Genomic DNA, 15,751 nt, shown 5'->3' on the forward strand with positions numbered 1-15,751 from the left:
CAGGCAAGCTGCATATGGGCCAGGGTGCATCATTGCTCTGTCTGGTGTGAACAACGGTGCCTCTGTTAAGTGTTGCATTTTTCCTTTACAGATGCAACCTTGAGATCTCTGCCCGAAAGACTCCAAAGAATCAGAAAGAGGCCACATAGAAGCAAGGAAGAAATGTTGCATGAAGTAATGCAGCATTCAAATAATGAAAATCAAAAACTGCAGGAGTGGCGGGACAGTGAAAGGAGGATCCGCCAGCAGAATGAGGAGCACCAGCACAAAAGCATGGTGCTCCGGCAGCAAAGCACGGATCAGCTAATAAGCATAATGGAGCGCCAAGCGGACTCGATCCAGGCGCTCGTAGCAATGCAGGTGGAGCACTACTGTGCCCGACCCCCCCCCCCCGCAGCCCTTGTCCCAAAACTCTTTCCCTTGTGCCCCCATGTCACCTCCAATCCACTTTCCCCAATATTCAGGTTCTTACCGCCACCAGCTGCCTCTAACACCTGTAGCTTCACCACCCAGCCCTGAAAACGATGATTCTTACCCACTGCACTCAACCCCCGTCACCATGCAGTATAGCCATCCTGAACTGCAGCACTCATTGCACAGCACTCCAGACAGGAAGGCTGAGTATAACAACAGGACATACAATCTGTGATTGTACCATTCCCCAGGCCACCCCTTTGCCCTTTCTGTTTCCCAAGCAGTTGTGTTTCTTTTCAATAAATGGCTTTTTTGGCTTTCTTATTGCATAAAGTAAAAGATACCTTAGCCCAGGAAAGAAACAGGCACTGCAAGTCAGCGTAGCAAACACAGATTCCTACTAACATTGGAACCACTGCACTTCACTCCCGTGCAGGGCACCAGACATTACTGGTGGCTTTCAGCCTCAAATTGCTCCCTCAAGGCATCCCTAATCCTTGCAGCCCCGCACTGGGCCCCTCTAATAACCCTGCTCTCTGGCTGTTCAAATTCAGCCTCCAGGTGTTGAACCTCTGAGTTCCATGCCTGAGAGAATCGTTCACCCTTCCCTTCACAAATGTTATGGAGGGTACAGCATGCGGATATAACCATGGGGATGCTGTCATCGGTGAGGTCCAGCTTCCCATACAGAGAGTGCCAGCAGCCCTTTAAACGGCCAAAAGCACACTCCACAGTCATTCTGCAATGGCTCAGCCTGTTGTTGAACCGCTCCTTGCTGCTGTCAAGGCTCCCTGTGTAGGGTTTCATGAGCCATGGCATTAAAGGATAAGTGGGGTCTCCCAGGATCACAATGGGCATTTCAACTTCCCCTGTGGTGATCTTTTGGTCTGGGGAAAAAAGTCCCAGCTTGCAGCTTCCTGAACAGGCCAGTTTTCTGAAAGATGCATGTGTCATGCACCTTTCTGGGCCAGCCTGCGTTAATGTCAGTGAAACGCCCATGGTGATCCACAAGCTCCTCGAGAACCATAGAGAAATACCCCTTCCAATTAACATACTCGGAGGTTAGGTGGGCTGGTGCCAGAATTGGAATGTGTGTGCCATCTATCACCATCCACAATGTCATGCACATTACCTGGAGTCGCGGTTCTTCTGAGCAGAATGCGATTAATAGTCCTGCAAACTTGCATCAACACGATTCCAACGGTCGACTTCCCCACTCCAAACTGGTTAGCGACCGATTGGTAGCTGTCTGGAGTTGCCAGCTTCCAGATTGCAATAGCCACCCTCTTCTCCACCATCAGGGCATCTCTCAATCTTGTGTCCTTGCACCGCAAGGTGTGTGTGAGGTCCTGACGGAGTCCCATGAAAGTGGCTTTTCTCATCTGAAAGTTCTGCAGCCACTGCTTGTCATCCCAGACTTGCATGACGATGTGATCCCACCACTCAGTGCTTGTTTCCTGAGCCCAAAAGCACCGTTCCACGGTGGTGAGCATGACCATGAATGCCACAAGCAAACTCGTGTCCTATGTGTTACTCGCGTCGATATCATCGTCGGAGCCCTCACTGTCACTTTGGATCATAAGGAATAACTCAACTGCCAAACGTGACGTGCTGGCGAGACTCGTCTGCATCCTCCTCAGCAGTTCAGGCTCCATTCCCACAGACCGAAAGGGAAGACGGAGCACGCAGTACAAAAAACGGTGAAAGCTGGCGCCAAATGTGGACTGAAGCACAGGGATTGCTGGGATGTGAACCGATGCATCACAGGGCGTTGGGACAGGACCCAGAATGCCCCACATCTCCCACCCCCTTCCCACAATTCACAGCACCAGAATGGGAAGAGGTGCTCTGTGGGATAGCTGCCCATAATGCACCACTCCCAATGCCTCTGCAAGTGCCTCAAACATGGCCGCGCCAGTGCGCTTGTTCCTGTCAGTGTGGACAGACTGCAGCACTTTCCCTACTGCGCTCTCCGAAGGTGGGTTTAACTCAAAGTGCTCTACATCTGCAAGTGTAGCCATGCCCTTATTGTAAAGGGACTATATCTGTTTAAAAAAACTCGCTACACATGAAAGTGACTGGAAAGAACATTCATAGCTAATGATAAATAAATAGTAGTTAACACTTTTTAAATAAAAAAGAAGAAAAAGCAAAAAGATGTAGAGCATTGACAAGTAGATGAAATGGTTCTTGTTGCCTCAGATTACTCAAATACATTCCTGTATTCAATTACCTGAGAGGACGTGATATTCCCTTAAGTGAGAGTGGGAGAGCAGAAGGGATGGCAGTTTTGTGCCTCTGCTTGCTCACAACCCTTTGGAACTGGTTCAGCAGAAATAGTTTAAGCTGCTGAAAGGTTTTGGATTCAGACAGTGACTACAGACCGTAATCACTGGGTCAAGATCATAACACAGAATAGCAACAGAAAGTTGTGGTGGAGCGAAAAGTTTAAGATGGATGTGTGAATGCTGTTAGAATAGACCGCATCTTAATACCACAAGGCCTGCTCAGCTCAGAGTATTTTCTGAATATGAACTAAATAGTAAGTCAGTCTTGTAACTATGCTTATCCCAGTACATTTGCACATACGGTATCTGGTAAGCCCTAATTTTCTATTAATTTTGAATAGATTTTCTGTAGCTAATTTCTGGGGTTGATGCACATTCAGGATTCAGCAAAGGGTTTAATTATTTTTTCACAAAGCCACTGTCATGTTCTGAAGATTATTGATACAGTCACTTCCTTTAAATACTTCCTCAGAACCCACTTATTTCTGCTATTTTCCATCCATAATCAATCACTGCTTTCTTGCTCCCCGCAATGCCACTCCTCTCTCTGACTACATTAAGGGATATTAAGCTTACAACAATAGAGCAAACAACAAAATCCAAGAAGTAAAACCAAAATGCACAAAATCAGGAGGAGGAGAGGGGAGCAATGGGGAGGAAAAGGAAAGAGCTCCCTCAAGAGACTTCCCTTTGTCTTCTTATCTTGCTATTCTGCCTTGATCTTCTACCCTTAATAATGTCAGATACTTGGATTCTATGGTTTTGAGTATTATAGAAATACCTAAATAAAATAATTATAAACACCATTGCAGGTGCAGCCCCTGGAGTGCTTGCAAATTCTTGCAAATTCTCCTCTTGGGAGATTAGGCAAAAATTCTGTAGGCTAGAATGGTCCAGCACGAGGACTTTGGTTTGTGTAGGCTGTTGAACAGTGTATCCTCTTTATCTTGTCTTCACTTGTCTTCTCTTCCGACTTTGGGGTGCGAGTATTGGCTGAAGGCCCGGCAAGAACATCATGAGGTCCTAGAGTTCGCTTGGCCCAGAGGAGGGAAGAGGTCAGGAATCCAGAGCAAGTCTCTCCTTTGGCCTTGATTTCTCTCTGTCTGATCTAGGTGGCCAGTTACCCAAGTGGGGGAGATACGTAGCCATTTTTTTTAATCAGTTCCAGCTACTGCTTACTCAGTCTTAGTGTCAAGAGTAAATAAACTTTATAGAGCCTAATAAAACCCACCCTTGCAACAGGAGATGCAGCACTGGTTTGTCCAAGCATAGTAAATTTAGGCCTTTCCACAGTCAGTCCCAACTCATGTCTACAAATTCAACCTCCCAAATAAGACTACAATGGTAGAGAAACAGAATAATCTTTGAGAGTTGAAAGAGAATTATGTTCAACTTGTGGTCTATATGGCAGAGTTAACTCTAGGGCTGGTATTGTTAAATATCTTTATAACTGATCTGGAAACTCAGATAAGTGATGAAAGGGCCAGATTTGTAGATAAGAGAATTTGAAGGAGTTGCACACACACAAAATATAGCAATGTGGAGAATACTTAGAAGATGAAGTAGGCTAGCAAAAGAAAAATACCATTTACTTTCCTACAAATATTTTTAAATGAAGTTTAATATAGAAAAATCAAAGACATCTGGTTGGGGGGAACAATATAGGAGAATGTTAGGTGCGTGGAAATGAAAAAAAAGGATTTGGTGGGTTTTTTTTGTTTTGTTTTGTTTTCTGTATTAAGTAGCCCGAGTCATGCCAGGACTTGAGCAATGTGTGACTGGAGCATGATATACCATCAAAGTCAGTGGGACTATTCATAAATACCTTCCTTGAATGCTTAAGTCTTTGTATTTTCTATACTCAATTTCATGTTGTATATTTTTAAACTATATTTGCAGGAACATAAATAACATTTCTTTACTAAACATCTAGATATTTGCTAGATAACCTGTATATGCTTCTCCTAATCTCTTCTTATTTTCAATGCTTTGAATTCCCTTATCGGAATATTTGACTTCAGTGTGGCTACTCATGTGTAAAGTTATGCATGTATTTAAGTCTCTGCAGGAACTTAAAGTGCAAAGCTGTTGGATAAAGACATATACCATTTTGTAGATGCATACATAGTGGTAATTCCAGTAGACTGAGTATTTATGGAATACCGTGTACAATTTTGTACACCTGATTATAAAACCTAGAACAGTAAAACAAAGAAAACACAAAGAATAACGGCAAAGATAAGAGCTGAAAGGTCAGACAGGAAAAAAGATTAACAATGCATATATACCGTAGTTGAAAGAAATGAATAGAAAGGGGCTATGATACTTTGTGTAAAGATATTTGTGGGGAAATGATATAAGGCCAAAGTAATGTACTAGACTTATGACCAAAAATTATAAAGTATTACAGGAAGTATAGGGCTTTACATTAAAGTAGGACAAATGTAGATTAAATATAAGGAACATATCCTGATGATAAGAGTTTAAACAATGGAATACCCTGCCATGAGAAATCATGATGCACCATATATGGAAATATTAAAAAGGAGATTAGATAAAGTCAATGTACAGTATGTATTAGGTTTAGGCACCTCATTTCGCTTGTCCCATGAGAAGTCACTTTTTAGCCCTTGATTCTTTGACACCCAAGCAGTATATGAAAAAAAGCCAGAATAGTTCCCAGAGCCTTGCCAATATTACCGTTCAATATATTTCTATTTTAAAGTAGATTTGTACTTACAGTGCTATGTGAGCTGTTAAGTACATGCAGACCCCTGTGAAATATTGAGAGTATGAAAGCAGCTAAATAAAAAATAAGTTCTGTTCCTGATCCATGAGATCAAAATTTAGGGATTATCATTTACTGGGGTGATGCATCCTTTAGGAGGAGTGAGCTGCAACTTTGAGACTGATCATTAGGTTGGCATCAAGGATTAGTTAAACTGTTGGAGGGAAGGGAAGATGATGACTCAACAACACGTGTAATATTTTCATTATAGGGAAGATCACCAGCAAAAACCACCCATAGTACATGAGATCCATCTAATAGTTTATAGTAAAGATATTTAAGATGTATTGATGAGAAGGACTACATGAGAGCTAGGTATTAGAAAACACATGAAGGTGTCCGTTTTAATCTTGATGTTAACTTGCCTTCACGGGTGTATCATTTACCTTCATGTTACTGCAGAATCACTTTTGTGTTATTCTTTAACAGTTTAAAGCACTCCACCTTTAGAAACTTAGGAGAGTAGGTAGACTGTGGGCCAGATTCTCAAGTGAGTTATGGCCTCCAGCACTTGCTTTAAGTATATCATTAGGGTGGAAGCTGGGCCAGCCTTGAGGAACAGACTCCCATCCCCACCCCCAGCAACTCTCTGCCTTCCTCCTGTGCCCAGTGGTGGTCTAACATAGGAGAGAATCTGGCTGTGTAGCTCTGACTGTCATGTATGTATATATTTGTAACTTTTAACAAAAAATACAGATTATGTCCTTGTGTCATTGAAGGACTTCTCAAAATTCTGTTCTATGTATAGTAGTCCTTTTTCTAAATGAAATACTAATGAGCACAAATCTCAGTAAAAAGCTATTCCCCCCCTCTCCCCCCCGTGTGGATGTTCAGGATAACTACTTTTCTTGTCGACTTTTTTTTTTTTAAAGTGCTCCAGCATGAAGATGTTTTCAGTCATGCCTTGTTCAGCCTGAAGCACGTTTTTATGGTTAATATTGTTCATGCGTGAGCACTTTCAAATGGTAAATTGCGGAACATTTTCCCCATTTTTATATCGTAAACAATTGACCTGTAAGCTAGTGTAAACCATCTAATGGGCAAAAAAGGAAAGAAGCTCTGCCGCCAGTGTGAACAATCTTGTCAGAACCAAGTAATCTTGGAAATAGTGGGGAACGTTGTTTAGTTATGACTTTCAGATACTGTACAGGCATTTAAAAACCACTGACCGGAGCTTGTCAAACATTAGCCAGTCTAAGTTTTGTGCAGTGGATTTTAAGCAGATTAGAGGAGCCCAAGTTAAATGTTTCAGTAATACATTATTTTTATTTTTAGCAGTTCTATATAGGGATACTTTGTGAACCTAAAGTGAGAGATTGGTGCGTTTGCTTCACAGGGAGCTTTGCAACCATTTTGTTCAGTCTTCATCCACATTGTTTCACAAAGAGTGTCACTTTGAGTTCCAAGATTGAAGTTAAAAATACATATATTGTTATAATGAAGCTCAGTTTAAGCTGCCAAGTTTCACCTTGTTTCACATCCAAAGCCATGGAAGGCTCGCATGTAAACCCGTAAGTCAGCCCAGGTTCAATCAACACTGGTCCCAGGTTCACTTGAAAGCATTGTGAAGCTACACAAACCTTTAGAAGAATCTGGGCTGAGTTTCAAGCTAGTAATGAAACCCATGATCAGGCAGGCTTCACATGCTCTTGAATTTCCTTGAGAACTTTTTACCCAGCTCTGCTTAAGTTTGCTGTGGTTTGTTTTTTGAACATTGAAATAGGGCCTGAACTTTCAGATAACTATTGCTAGAAACAAGGCATGTTACCACATGTAATCCCGTTGATGTCAACTCATGGTAGTATGCACTACACCAATAGCAAGGGTTTCAGGGTCAGCCCCGTGATCTTTATGCTAAAAAGCATATAGCTGAGTGGGTTGATACTGGAGTGGGAGCCATGAGCATGGATTCACATCCTGGCTCTAACTGGCTGTGTGACTATGGGCAAATCACTTTGCATCTCTCTTGCCCTCTGTAAAATAGGCCCAGTAGTGCTAGCCCATCTCTGTAAAGTGTTTTGAGCTAGTGGATGAAAGAATTATCATTAGTGATTATTCTTACTACCAGGTTGAAGTTCACTTTCTTCTCTGATCATTTCTGGCCACTGTTGCAACTGCTAATGGTTTCAGGATGCAGTAGCATCCTTTTTCAAATGTAGAAGTTAGTATTTCAAAAGATGATATACTTATAACGTGGGGGCAATATTGAGAACGCATTATTTGATGAGTATGGTTGGCAGGAGTGACGTGCTAAAACCGAATGAAAAGTAAGAATATTCTTGGATTTTTTGCCATATGTTACAACCCTGTATAGAAATTCAACCTTGATGAAGAGAGGACTGAGAGGGGACATAAGTTTTCAAGTACATAAAAAGTTGTTACAAGGAGGAGAGAGAAAAATTGTTCTTCTTAACCTCTGAGCACAGAACAAGAAGCAATGGGCTTAAATTGCAGCAAGGGAGGTTTAGGTTGGACATTAGGAAAAACTTCCTAACTGTCAGGGTGGTTAAGCACTGGAATAAATTGCCTAGGGAGGTTGTGGAATCTCCATCACTGGAGATTTTTAAGAGCAGGCTAGACAAACACCTGTCCGGGATGGTCTAGATAGTACTTAGTCCTTACATGAGTCCAGGGGACTGGACTAGATTACCTCTCACGGTCCCTTCCAGTCCTATGGTTCTATGACAACACAAAGCCTCCACACCACTTAAGATCCACTTACACCCTCAAAATAGGCCTTGCAGATTACTCTGCAAATCAGCAAACTTTTGCTCTGAGGGACCAAAGAGGGGAATCAGATTCCAGGTTGAAGGGCTACCTGTTAAAATAAGTGGTGCATGGTCTTTTTTTTTTTGTTAGCCCTATACACAGGAATCGATTTCATCTGAGCTTGCACATGCACATAGCGGGCATTACTGTTGTTCTTCAGACTAGTAAAATCTCTGAGTTGAAATGTGTTTTGGTTTTGTGTGCCTTCTGTATCAAGACTCCTGCATAAACAAGATAAACTGGAATAAAATGAAAATCAAAAGAAATTTTAAATTGGAAAATAGTGTCTTCACAAATGTACAGCAAATATGGCTCAGTGTTTTGAATTCTCTTTGTTAGCACCATAGCTGGCAAAATGATAACTGTCTCTGACTGCGGGAATGAGACTCTCATTAAGAATGCACTAATTGTAGGGTTTGTGCATGCACTCACGTTCATTACTGATTTGGATCCTGGCTTTCTTAGAGATGCCTCTTTCTTAAGGCTGTACTCCAACAGTTAGATCAGCGATGGGGCTTTTACTCACAGTCACCAAATGTAAATATCAGGGAGGCCTGGTTGGAGGGTATTTTTTAGTACTTCTCCCTGAAATATTCTTTCCCTCTTGGTCCATAAGAGCCCAAGTGTGTTGATTTTCAGGGGGCATTCCAAGGTCTTTCTCTTTAAGGCCTACTTCTTTAAGCCTTTTTCATGAGGTGGTCCCATTTATTTGTGTTAATTGGGAGGGTTTTTTTTTTCTTTTAAAATGTGGCTGTGTTCTAATTCATGGTTGATTTAGAATTGATATACATGTCAATACAACCTGATGTGCATTCTTATAAATTAAAAGATAAATACTTTACAGACATGTTCAATGAAAAACATTTATCGCTAAAGAAACTTGTGGAGTATTCTTCTTGTAGCTAATCCATTTCCTGTCTGTTGCACAGCTAAAATCGACCAAGAAAATGAAGAGAAGTCACTGACAGAAGCACATAAAAGGTGAGATGAACTAACGCAATAAAACTTTTTCCTTTGAAAGATGTGTTTTCATTCGAAGGTACTGTACTGTAAGCCAACACTAACAGAATTTTCTGGATAGCAAAAGAAATGCATTCAGAAAATACAAGTGATATTTATTTAATGTCAGCTTTGTTTTGAACTTTAGAATAGAAAATCAAAACAACCCAAGCATGCACAGAAGACTATTATAATGGGAAATACACCCATCTTCATGCCTTAAAAAAAAAAGAAAGAAGACATTGGCATATGAGTGAACTGTTTGAACCACAGTTCTTCACTTATGAAATATCTGCTGTACTAATAGTTTTTTTTTAATATCAAGGATGTGTATAATTAAATGTGATTTGATCTGTAAGAACTCAAATTTTTCTTCAAATGACTTTTGTGATGAAACCACAAATTTCATTACGTATATGAGCAGCGTAAAAGTTTCAAAATTGGGAAAATTCCCCAACTTTGCTGTATTGCACAACTTGTGGTGTATGCGTGCACAAGTCTGTGTGTGGGGGTACATGTTGTTCAGTGTTTGTTTAAATGATGGAGTAAAAGGTGGGGGCAGGAAAGGTTACTTTGTCAGTCACAGTAAAGGACCAAAATGAAAAATAAGTAAACAAACACCGTTTATATTCTGATCAGACTTATGAATGCATTTCTTTACCTGGTTTTATTTGTGGTGTATAATTAATTAATTTTATTTTTACCCAGTATGAGTGAATGCAGTTGGAACTTATTAGATACAAGTGTGTAGATTAAAATGCTTTTTATAGTCTTTGGTAATTAAGTGCAAGGACTTGTCTCTTTTGGTGTTAAACCGTCCTCGCTTTCCATAGAATTGTATTTAATTATTGTCACAGTGCCAAAGTTACACCCAGTGAATAGAAAACTGCATAATATAGTCCTCTTTGATTTGCTCTTGTCTCTTTAAATTCAACTGGCAGAATATAGGATTGCTAAGTAGTGCAGCATAAATAGTTTTGTGATTGGGGCCCATCTGAAGCCTTGGTAAATTATATGTAAGACATTATTAAAATCATTTAGAGGTTTATAATTGCTAAACTGCAGGCTCAGTATTCTTAAAAGCTGTGACGCAAATCCCATAGTAAAACCCAATCTCTGGGTAAGCAAGGGAAATTTTTGAGCATTCCTACTGTATTTTACTGTAAATTAATTGTTCTTTTGGGGGGCTGTCAGACTTCCAAACCTGGCAAATCCTCAAGTATTCTGTCCAGGGACCCTTGCCTCAGCACTGCCTTTGGTTTCCCTTCCCTGCTTACTCCCCATTTTCTTGCCAGACTGGCTTAATTGGAACTGTTCTAATGATGCGTGCCTGTGGCCATGGCTATGGCTACACCTAGTGTCTATAGGGACAGTGGGAAGGAGAACAGAATGTCCATCCCCGTGGTCCTTCCTCTGGTCTTGTCCATTCCTGCCCACTAGCCCTCTCTCTCTCCCTCTCCGTCTCTCTGCAGAACCTAGATCCTACGTAGGTTGGTGGGGAAAGGAATTATGCCTTATAAGCATATCATGCATTTGTCTAGCAAGGATGATCTGGACTTTTAGCAACCTTTATGTTGTATACCAAAAATTATGTTAAGACCCCAAGATTTAATATTAAGAGACAGAACTTACTCTGTCCACTCACTAGCTATGGAAAAATACATTTACATGATAATATTTCTTTAACTTCTAGCCAGAAACACACTCTCCTTTTTGCTATAGCATAGAATGTTAAAAATGGACATCTCCATAAAAGTACAGAAACTCTAGATAAAAAGCACTTGCAAAAAAAATCTAATTTGAATAATGTTTTGGACTCAATGCACCAATGTGTACTTTAGAAAAATACATATATCCTTTCTTTCCCTTCCCACTACTGAAATTCTTATTCAGCCACTAGAATAAAACTTTTGCTAAGATTTTGAAGGTCGCTTCTTGGTCAATCTCCTTTGGGAAGGATATTTTCAGTGCTAAAGTTTTCTTTAAATATCTTCAAAATAAAATGCTTGGACGTTGAACTATTTTAAAGTAGGAGAGTTTAGGAATGCTAAATAAGAGATTAGTTACATTCTGTTAATCATAGGTAGAACAGCAATGTATTGAATGAATAGAGAAGTAAGTAGTACAAGAAAGTGATGGATTAGATGAAGCAAAATTAATGTGATTAATGTACTTGGATTTTTCTTTTTGAAGTGGTTAACTTTAGCCTACATACAACTTAAACACTTAAAATCTACCTCATGGTAGTATTTCTTTAACTTCTAGCAAGAAACAGACTCCCCTTTTAGCTATAGCATAAAATGTTAAAAATTGATATTACCATAAAAATACAGGTTTCAGAGTAGCAGCCGTGTTAGTCTGTATTCGCAAAAAGAACAGGAGGACTTGTGGCACCTTAGAGACTAACAAATTTATTTGACATAAGCTTTCATGAGCTACAGCTCACTTCATTGGATGCAATCCGATGAACTGAGCTGTAGCTCACAAAAGCTTATGCTCAAATAAATTTGTTAGTCTCTAAGGTGCCATAAAAATACAGAAACTCTAGGTAAAAAGCACTTGCAAAAAAAAATCTAATTTGAATAATGTTTTGGGCTCAGTGCAACAATGTGTACTTTAGAGAAGCGGAGTTGTGCAATAGATGAGCTGAAATGGAAAGTTAATCTTCCACACAAAATAAAGACAAAGAAAATGGAATGTCTGCTCCAGAGACTCCATACAGTGTATAGCTGTTCATTTGTCACAAGTGAGAAAATGTTTAATCAGTTCTGAAATGATGTATTCTCTCTTTATTTATCGTGTTTAGTGACTTTAAGAGTGTCAGTATGTAAAGTGTTTATCCAAGGAATGGATTTCTGGCACATGGATAAAATGAAAAGTGAAATGTTTAGCACACAATAGGCATATGTTCCAAGGTCTCTCTGAGTAAGTATCCTGAGATGAGAAGAAAGCACACAGGTCTGTGTTTATCTAGCTTACGCAGGCAGACAAGGAAGGCTCCAGCCTGGTATTAACACTGAAGTGACATGGAATGTCTTTGCCATACCCCAAACAATTACATCACTCCCTTAACAATATTGATAAAGTGCAATAAAAAGGAACCTGGCACTTTCCAATTAGACCCTCATTCGTAAATACTTGTGAACCTGTCAAATACTTCACAAGTTAAAGTAGGAACCACTTTTTTTTTTTTTTGAGGGGGGAGAAGAGAGGGAGAGTGTTGGGAGGAGAAGGGCCATGAATTATATTTTACATTGTTTTCATTTTAAATAATCCTTAAGTAATTTAGGTTAAGCACTTCTCATTTTGTCCTGCGGCCCACAGCTGTATGGCTGAAATACTGAACTTCTACTAGATATTGATGGATGGATGAAGTGACTCTCTACTAAAATTAGAACACTTGGCCTTGTTTTCACAAAGAATTAAGAACAATTTCCTCTTCTTCCCCGTACCCCTTTTTGTTGTGTTCAGCTACTGAACGTTTTTGCTTGCTTGACAAGTTTTTAATCATGACCTTCATTTTCTGGGAGTGGGGAGAGAAGTTTTAGTTCCATTTTTTGGGGGGGAAGGAAACTGCATTTAATGCAATTTACAAGGGATAAGGTTTGATCATACAACTTACGACAGGAAAAAGAGGCCCACAATATCAGACCGTCATTGTCACCGAAATACAGTAGTTATGATACAGAAGTTTCCTTCCTTCCTTCTCACCCCCTCCTACACACTTCATTGCAGGGTAAGAGCAGCCACTATAGCATCATGTTACTGGCACATTGTCAGAGCTGTCTCTGGCCTTCATATCTTCTCATACGGGTTCTTGTAGAAGCAGAAGCTAAGTAGTAAAGCCAGACCCATCAAAAATGGCAACAGCAATGCTGCAGCAAGATCCATTCGCTTTCCTGGACTGTGTGCCTGTGAATGAACAGCTGAAGCCTTAGTACCCATTATTAAGCTGTTTTGATCTATGTTACCTTTGGGCCTAGTTCAAAGTCTGGTTCCCATATTAATTGCTTATCTCTTTTAAAAAAAAAAAAAAAAAAAGGTGGTATGCTAGTTTCCCAAAATCAATAGCACTAGAGGATTTAGCATGAATCTTCCTCTTCCATCACCACAGTGTCTGCTTGTAGAGAAACACTTTAGAATCCATGTACAAGTTCGCCTTCAGAGCTTGGAGAGAGTCCACTTACTAGTGCTATCCATTTGGCAAATTATGAAACAACAGATTCTAAGCCCAATACAGTAGCTACTAGTTGGGCTAGTAATGCTTAGATGTGGGTGAACCCTAACAGATTCGGACTGGGGATCTGACATCTGTCAAAAACAATTAATTTGCACTGAAAATTACTCCGTTTCAGATGATTTATGTGGAGCCTCTGAAAATGATGTTGCTTGGAGTAGTGCATGTTTAGAGTCTTCTAGATTATTACAGTGTGTCCCTTCCAAATATTATAAACTATATTTTTATGTATGTTTTCACTGTTTTCTACATTTTCAGGCAAAATGGTGATAAGATGTGATTACCAGGAGGCATTCACATTTAAGGGCTGCTTTCCTTTGGACTCCTTAGATGGCTGAAGGCTGTAGAAAAGAGTTTTACGAATACATTTTGCTATTGATCCCTGGTAAAGGCCAGATAGACCAAAATGTTGGATTATCATCCTGGCTGGGTTATGTTGTGATGGATTTAAATTGATATGAGAATTTAGAGTAAGTTCTGCTATGTGAAATTGAAATTTGCTCTGTGATGCAGTAACAGGTACTTGATATATAATAAAAGGACAAATGGATGGTTTCTGCACACTAACGTAATTACTGGCTGTGGAATTTAGGATGAGTACAATTGGATATGGAACACCCATCTGCTCATTTCAGGATGTTTTTGGTTTGGTTTATTTCATTATTTGATACAGGTACTTCTACATTCCAAGGATTGCTAGGTTTTAAAGTGCTTCCCAAGTGCTGTCTCTCAGGCACCTCTTTGTTTTCTGAACTTTTTTTTTTTAATGCATTTAGCAATGTTATGTTGCTCTCTTTGCTGTAGTAACAGGTGAATTGTGGGAATGTTTACCTCCAAAATTCCCTGAGAAATAATGTAGGCCTGACAGGACACTCCTTGCATGCATAGAACTTCCATCAGCTTCAATGGCATTAGATATGGTAGGGACCAATACTTCACACCTGCTCTTGTGCTGACAGGTTGATGACACCTAGAGTAATAACAAACCTAATGGTAGAATGGTACTGTTGAAAAGCAATACCTAGAAATGTAGCACCTAAGTCTGGTAAGCCTTTAAAACCTTAAACGTTGCTCCCACCCCGCTCCCCACCACACAATGGTTTGGATTTCCTTCAAAGGGGATCTGTGAAGCTAAAATGTAATTGAATGAATGCTTGAAATATGTGTTGAAAACTCCCACTAGCAAGGCTGAGAGTGGAGAGAGAGATTGAGCAGAAAAACTAAAATTTAACTGAAAGTTCAGAGAATACGGTTGGACTCTTTCTTTCTCCTCTGGGTTCCTTTTGCTACTGTTTTCCTTGCCACCCATACCCTTGTGACCTTCCATTCATTGACAGTTGATTCCTTCCCTGTTAGATCTTCTCACTTGGTGGCTCATATTACTTGTGTGAGTTACTCAGCAGTAGGAATTTACACATCGTAGCTATATATTAGTTGTAGCAGGAGGGAAATGCTCAATGGGAAAAGGGCTGAAAAAGGGAACAGGTAATGTATGAGCTTAGGAACTGCCACACATGAGGTCAATGGTCTTTCTAGTCCAGTGCCCTGTTTCTGATAAAGGCAAGTGTCAGACCATGTAAATCCCCTATAATGGGTAATTAGGGAACAACGTTTCCCATAAAGAAAAGTTTTTCCTAAACCCAGGGAGAATCATGAAAATGTATGTCCATTTATGAAATGTTTGTCTTATCTAATTTTTGAAAAAAAAATCCATTTACATGTCTGTTTTTTGAATGTTTAAGTATTATGTTGTGGGTTGGCGTTTTTTCCCTTTTTTTAAATTTCCTGTTATCAGTTTTAAATTTATTGCCTTTTAATTTCATTAGGGAACTTCAAGTGCTAACACAAACGTGTATCAAATGGGACAAGGCTTAGAAGTACCAATTTTATGTTATTGAAGATTGTTGCTTCTTGGAATAGCTAGTTCTAAAGCTCATAAGGAGGGTCTATTCTTTGCTCTACAGTAAATGAGATGCAGGAGTTAGTTCAAGAAGCAATTCTAGTGGAGTACTAAGTAATAGTGACACGAATATAATTAAGGTCAGTATCTTTAAGAATCATACTGCAAATTAGCACTGTGGCACTAAGCTTTTAGAAAAGGAGGTTTTAAACAAAAAATCAAGGAGCTAGTCAAAAAACGCTCTAATTGCAGAAATTAAAATCCTTAGATCCAGCACGTTTGCTTTTTTTGACAACCGCAGCGTGTTCAGCAAGTGGTTTCACTACAGTGATGCCAAGATAGTTTTCTTGAGAGAA

At 39.8% G+C, this 15,751-nt stretch overlaps 1 protein-coding gene across 1 annotated transcript in view; it reads left to right on the forward strand.

Moving 5' to 3' along the window:
* The window catches only part of FMN2 (formin 2), a 239,287-nt gene that overhangs the window by 191,551 nt on the left and 31,985 nt on the right, over positions 1 to 15,751 (forward strand). Inside the window, exon 15 of the mRNA XM_077812174.1 lies at positions 9,189 to 9,240. Coding sequence (XP_077668300.1) covers positions 9,189 to 9,240 — 52 coding nt within the window. The remainder of the gene's footprint in view (positions 1 to 9,188; positions 9,241 to 15,751) is intronic.

Source organism: Eretmochelys imbricata, chromosome 3 (genome assembly GCF_965152235.1).
Source record: "Eretmochelys imbricata isolate rEreImb1 chromosome 3, rEreImb1.hap1, whole genome shotgun sequence".
In the NCBI taxonomy this organism is placed as follows: Eukaryota; Metazoa; Chordata; order Testudines; family Cheloniidae; genus Eretmochelys; species Eretmochelys imbricata.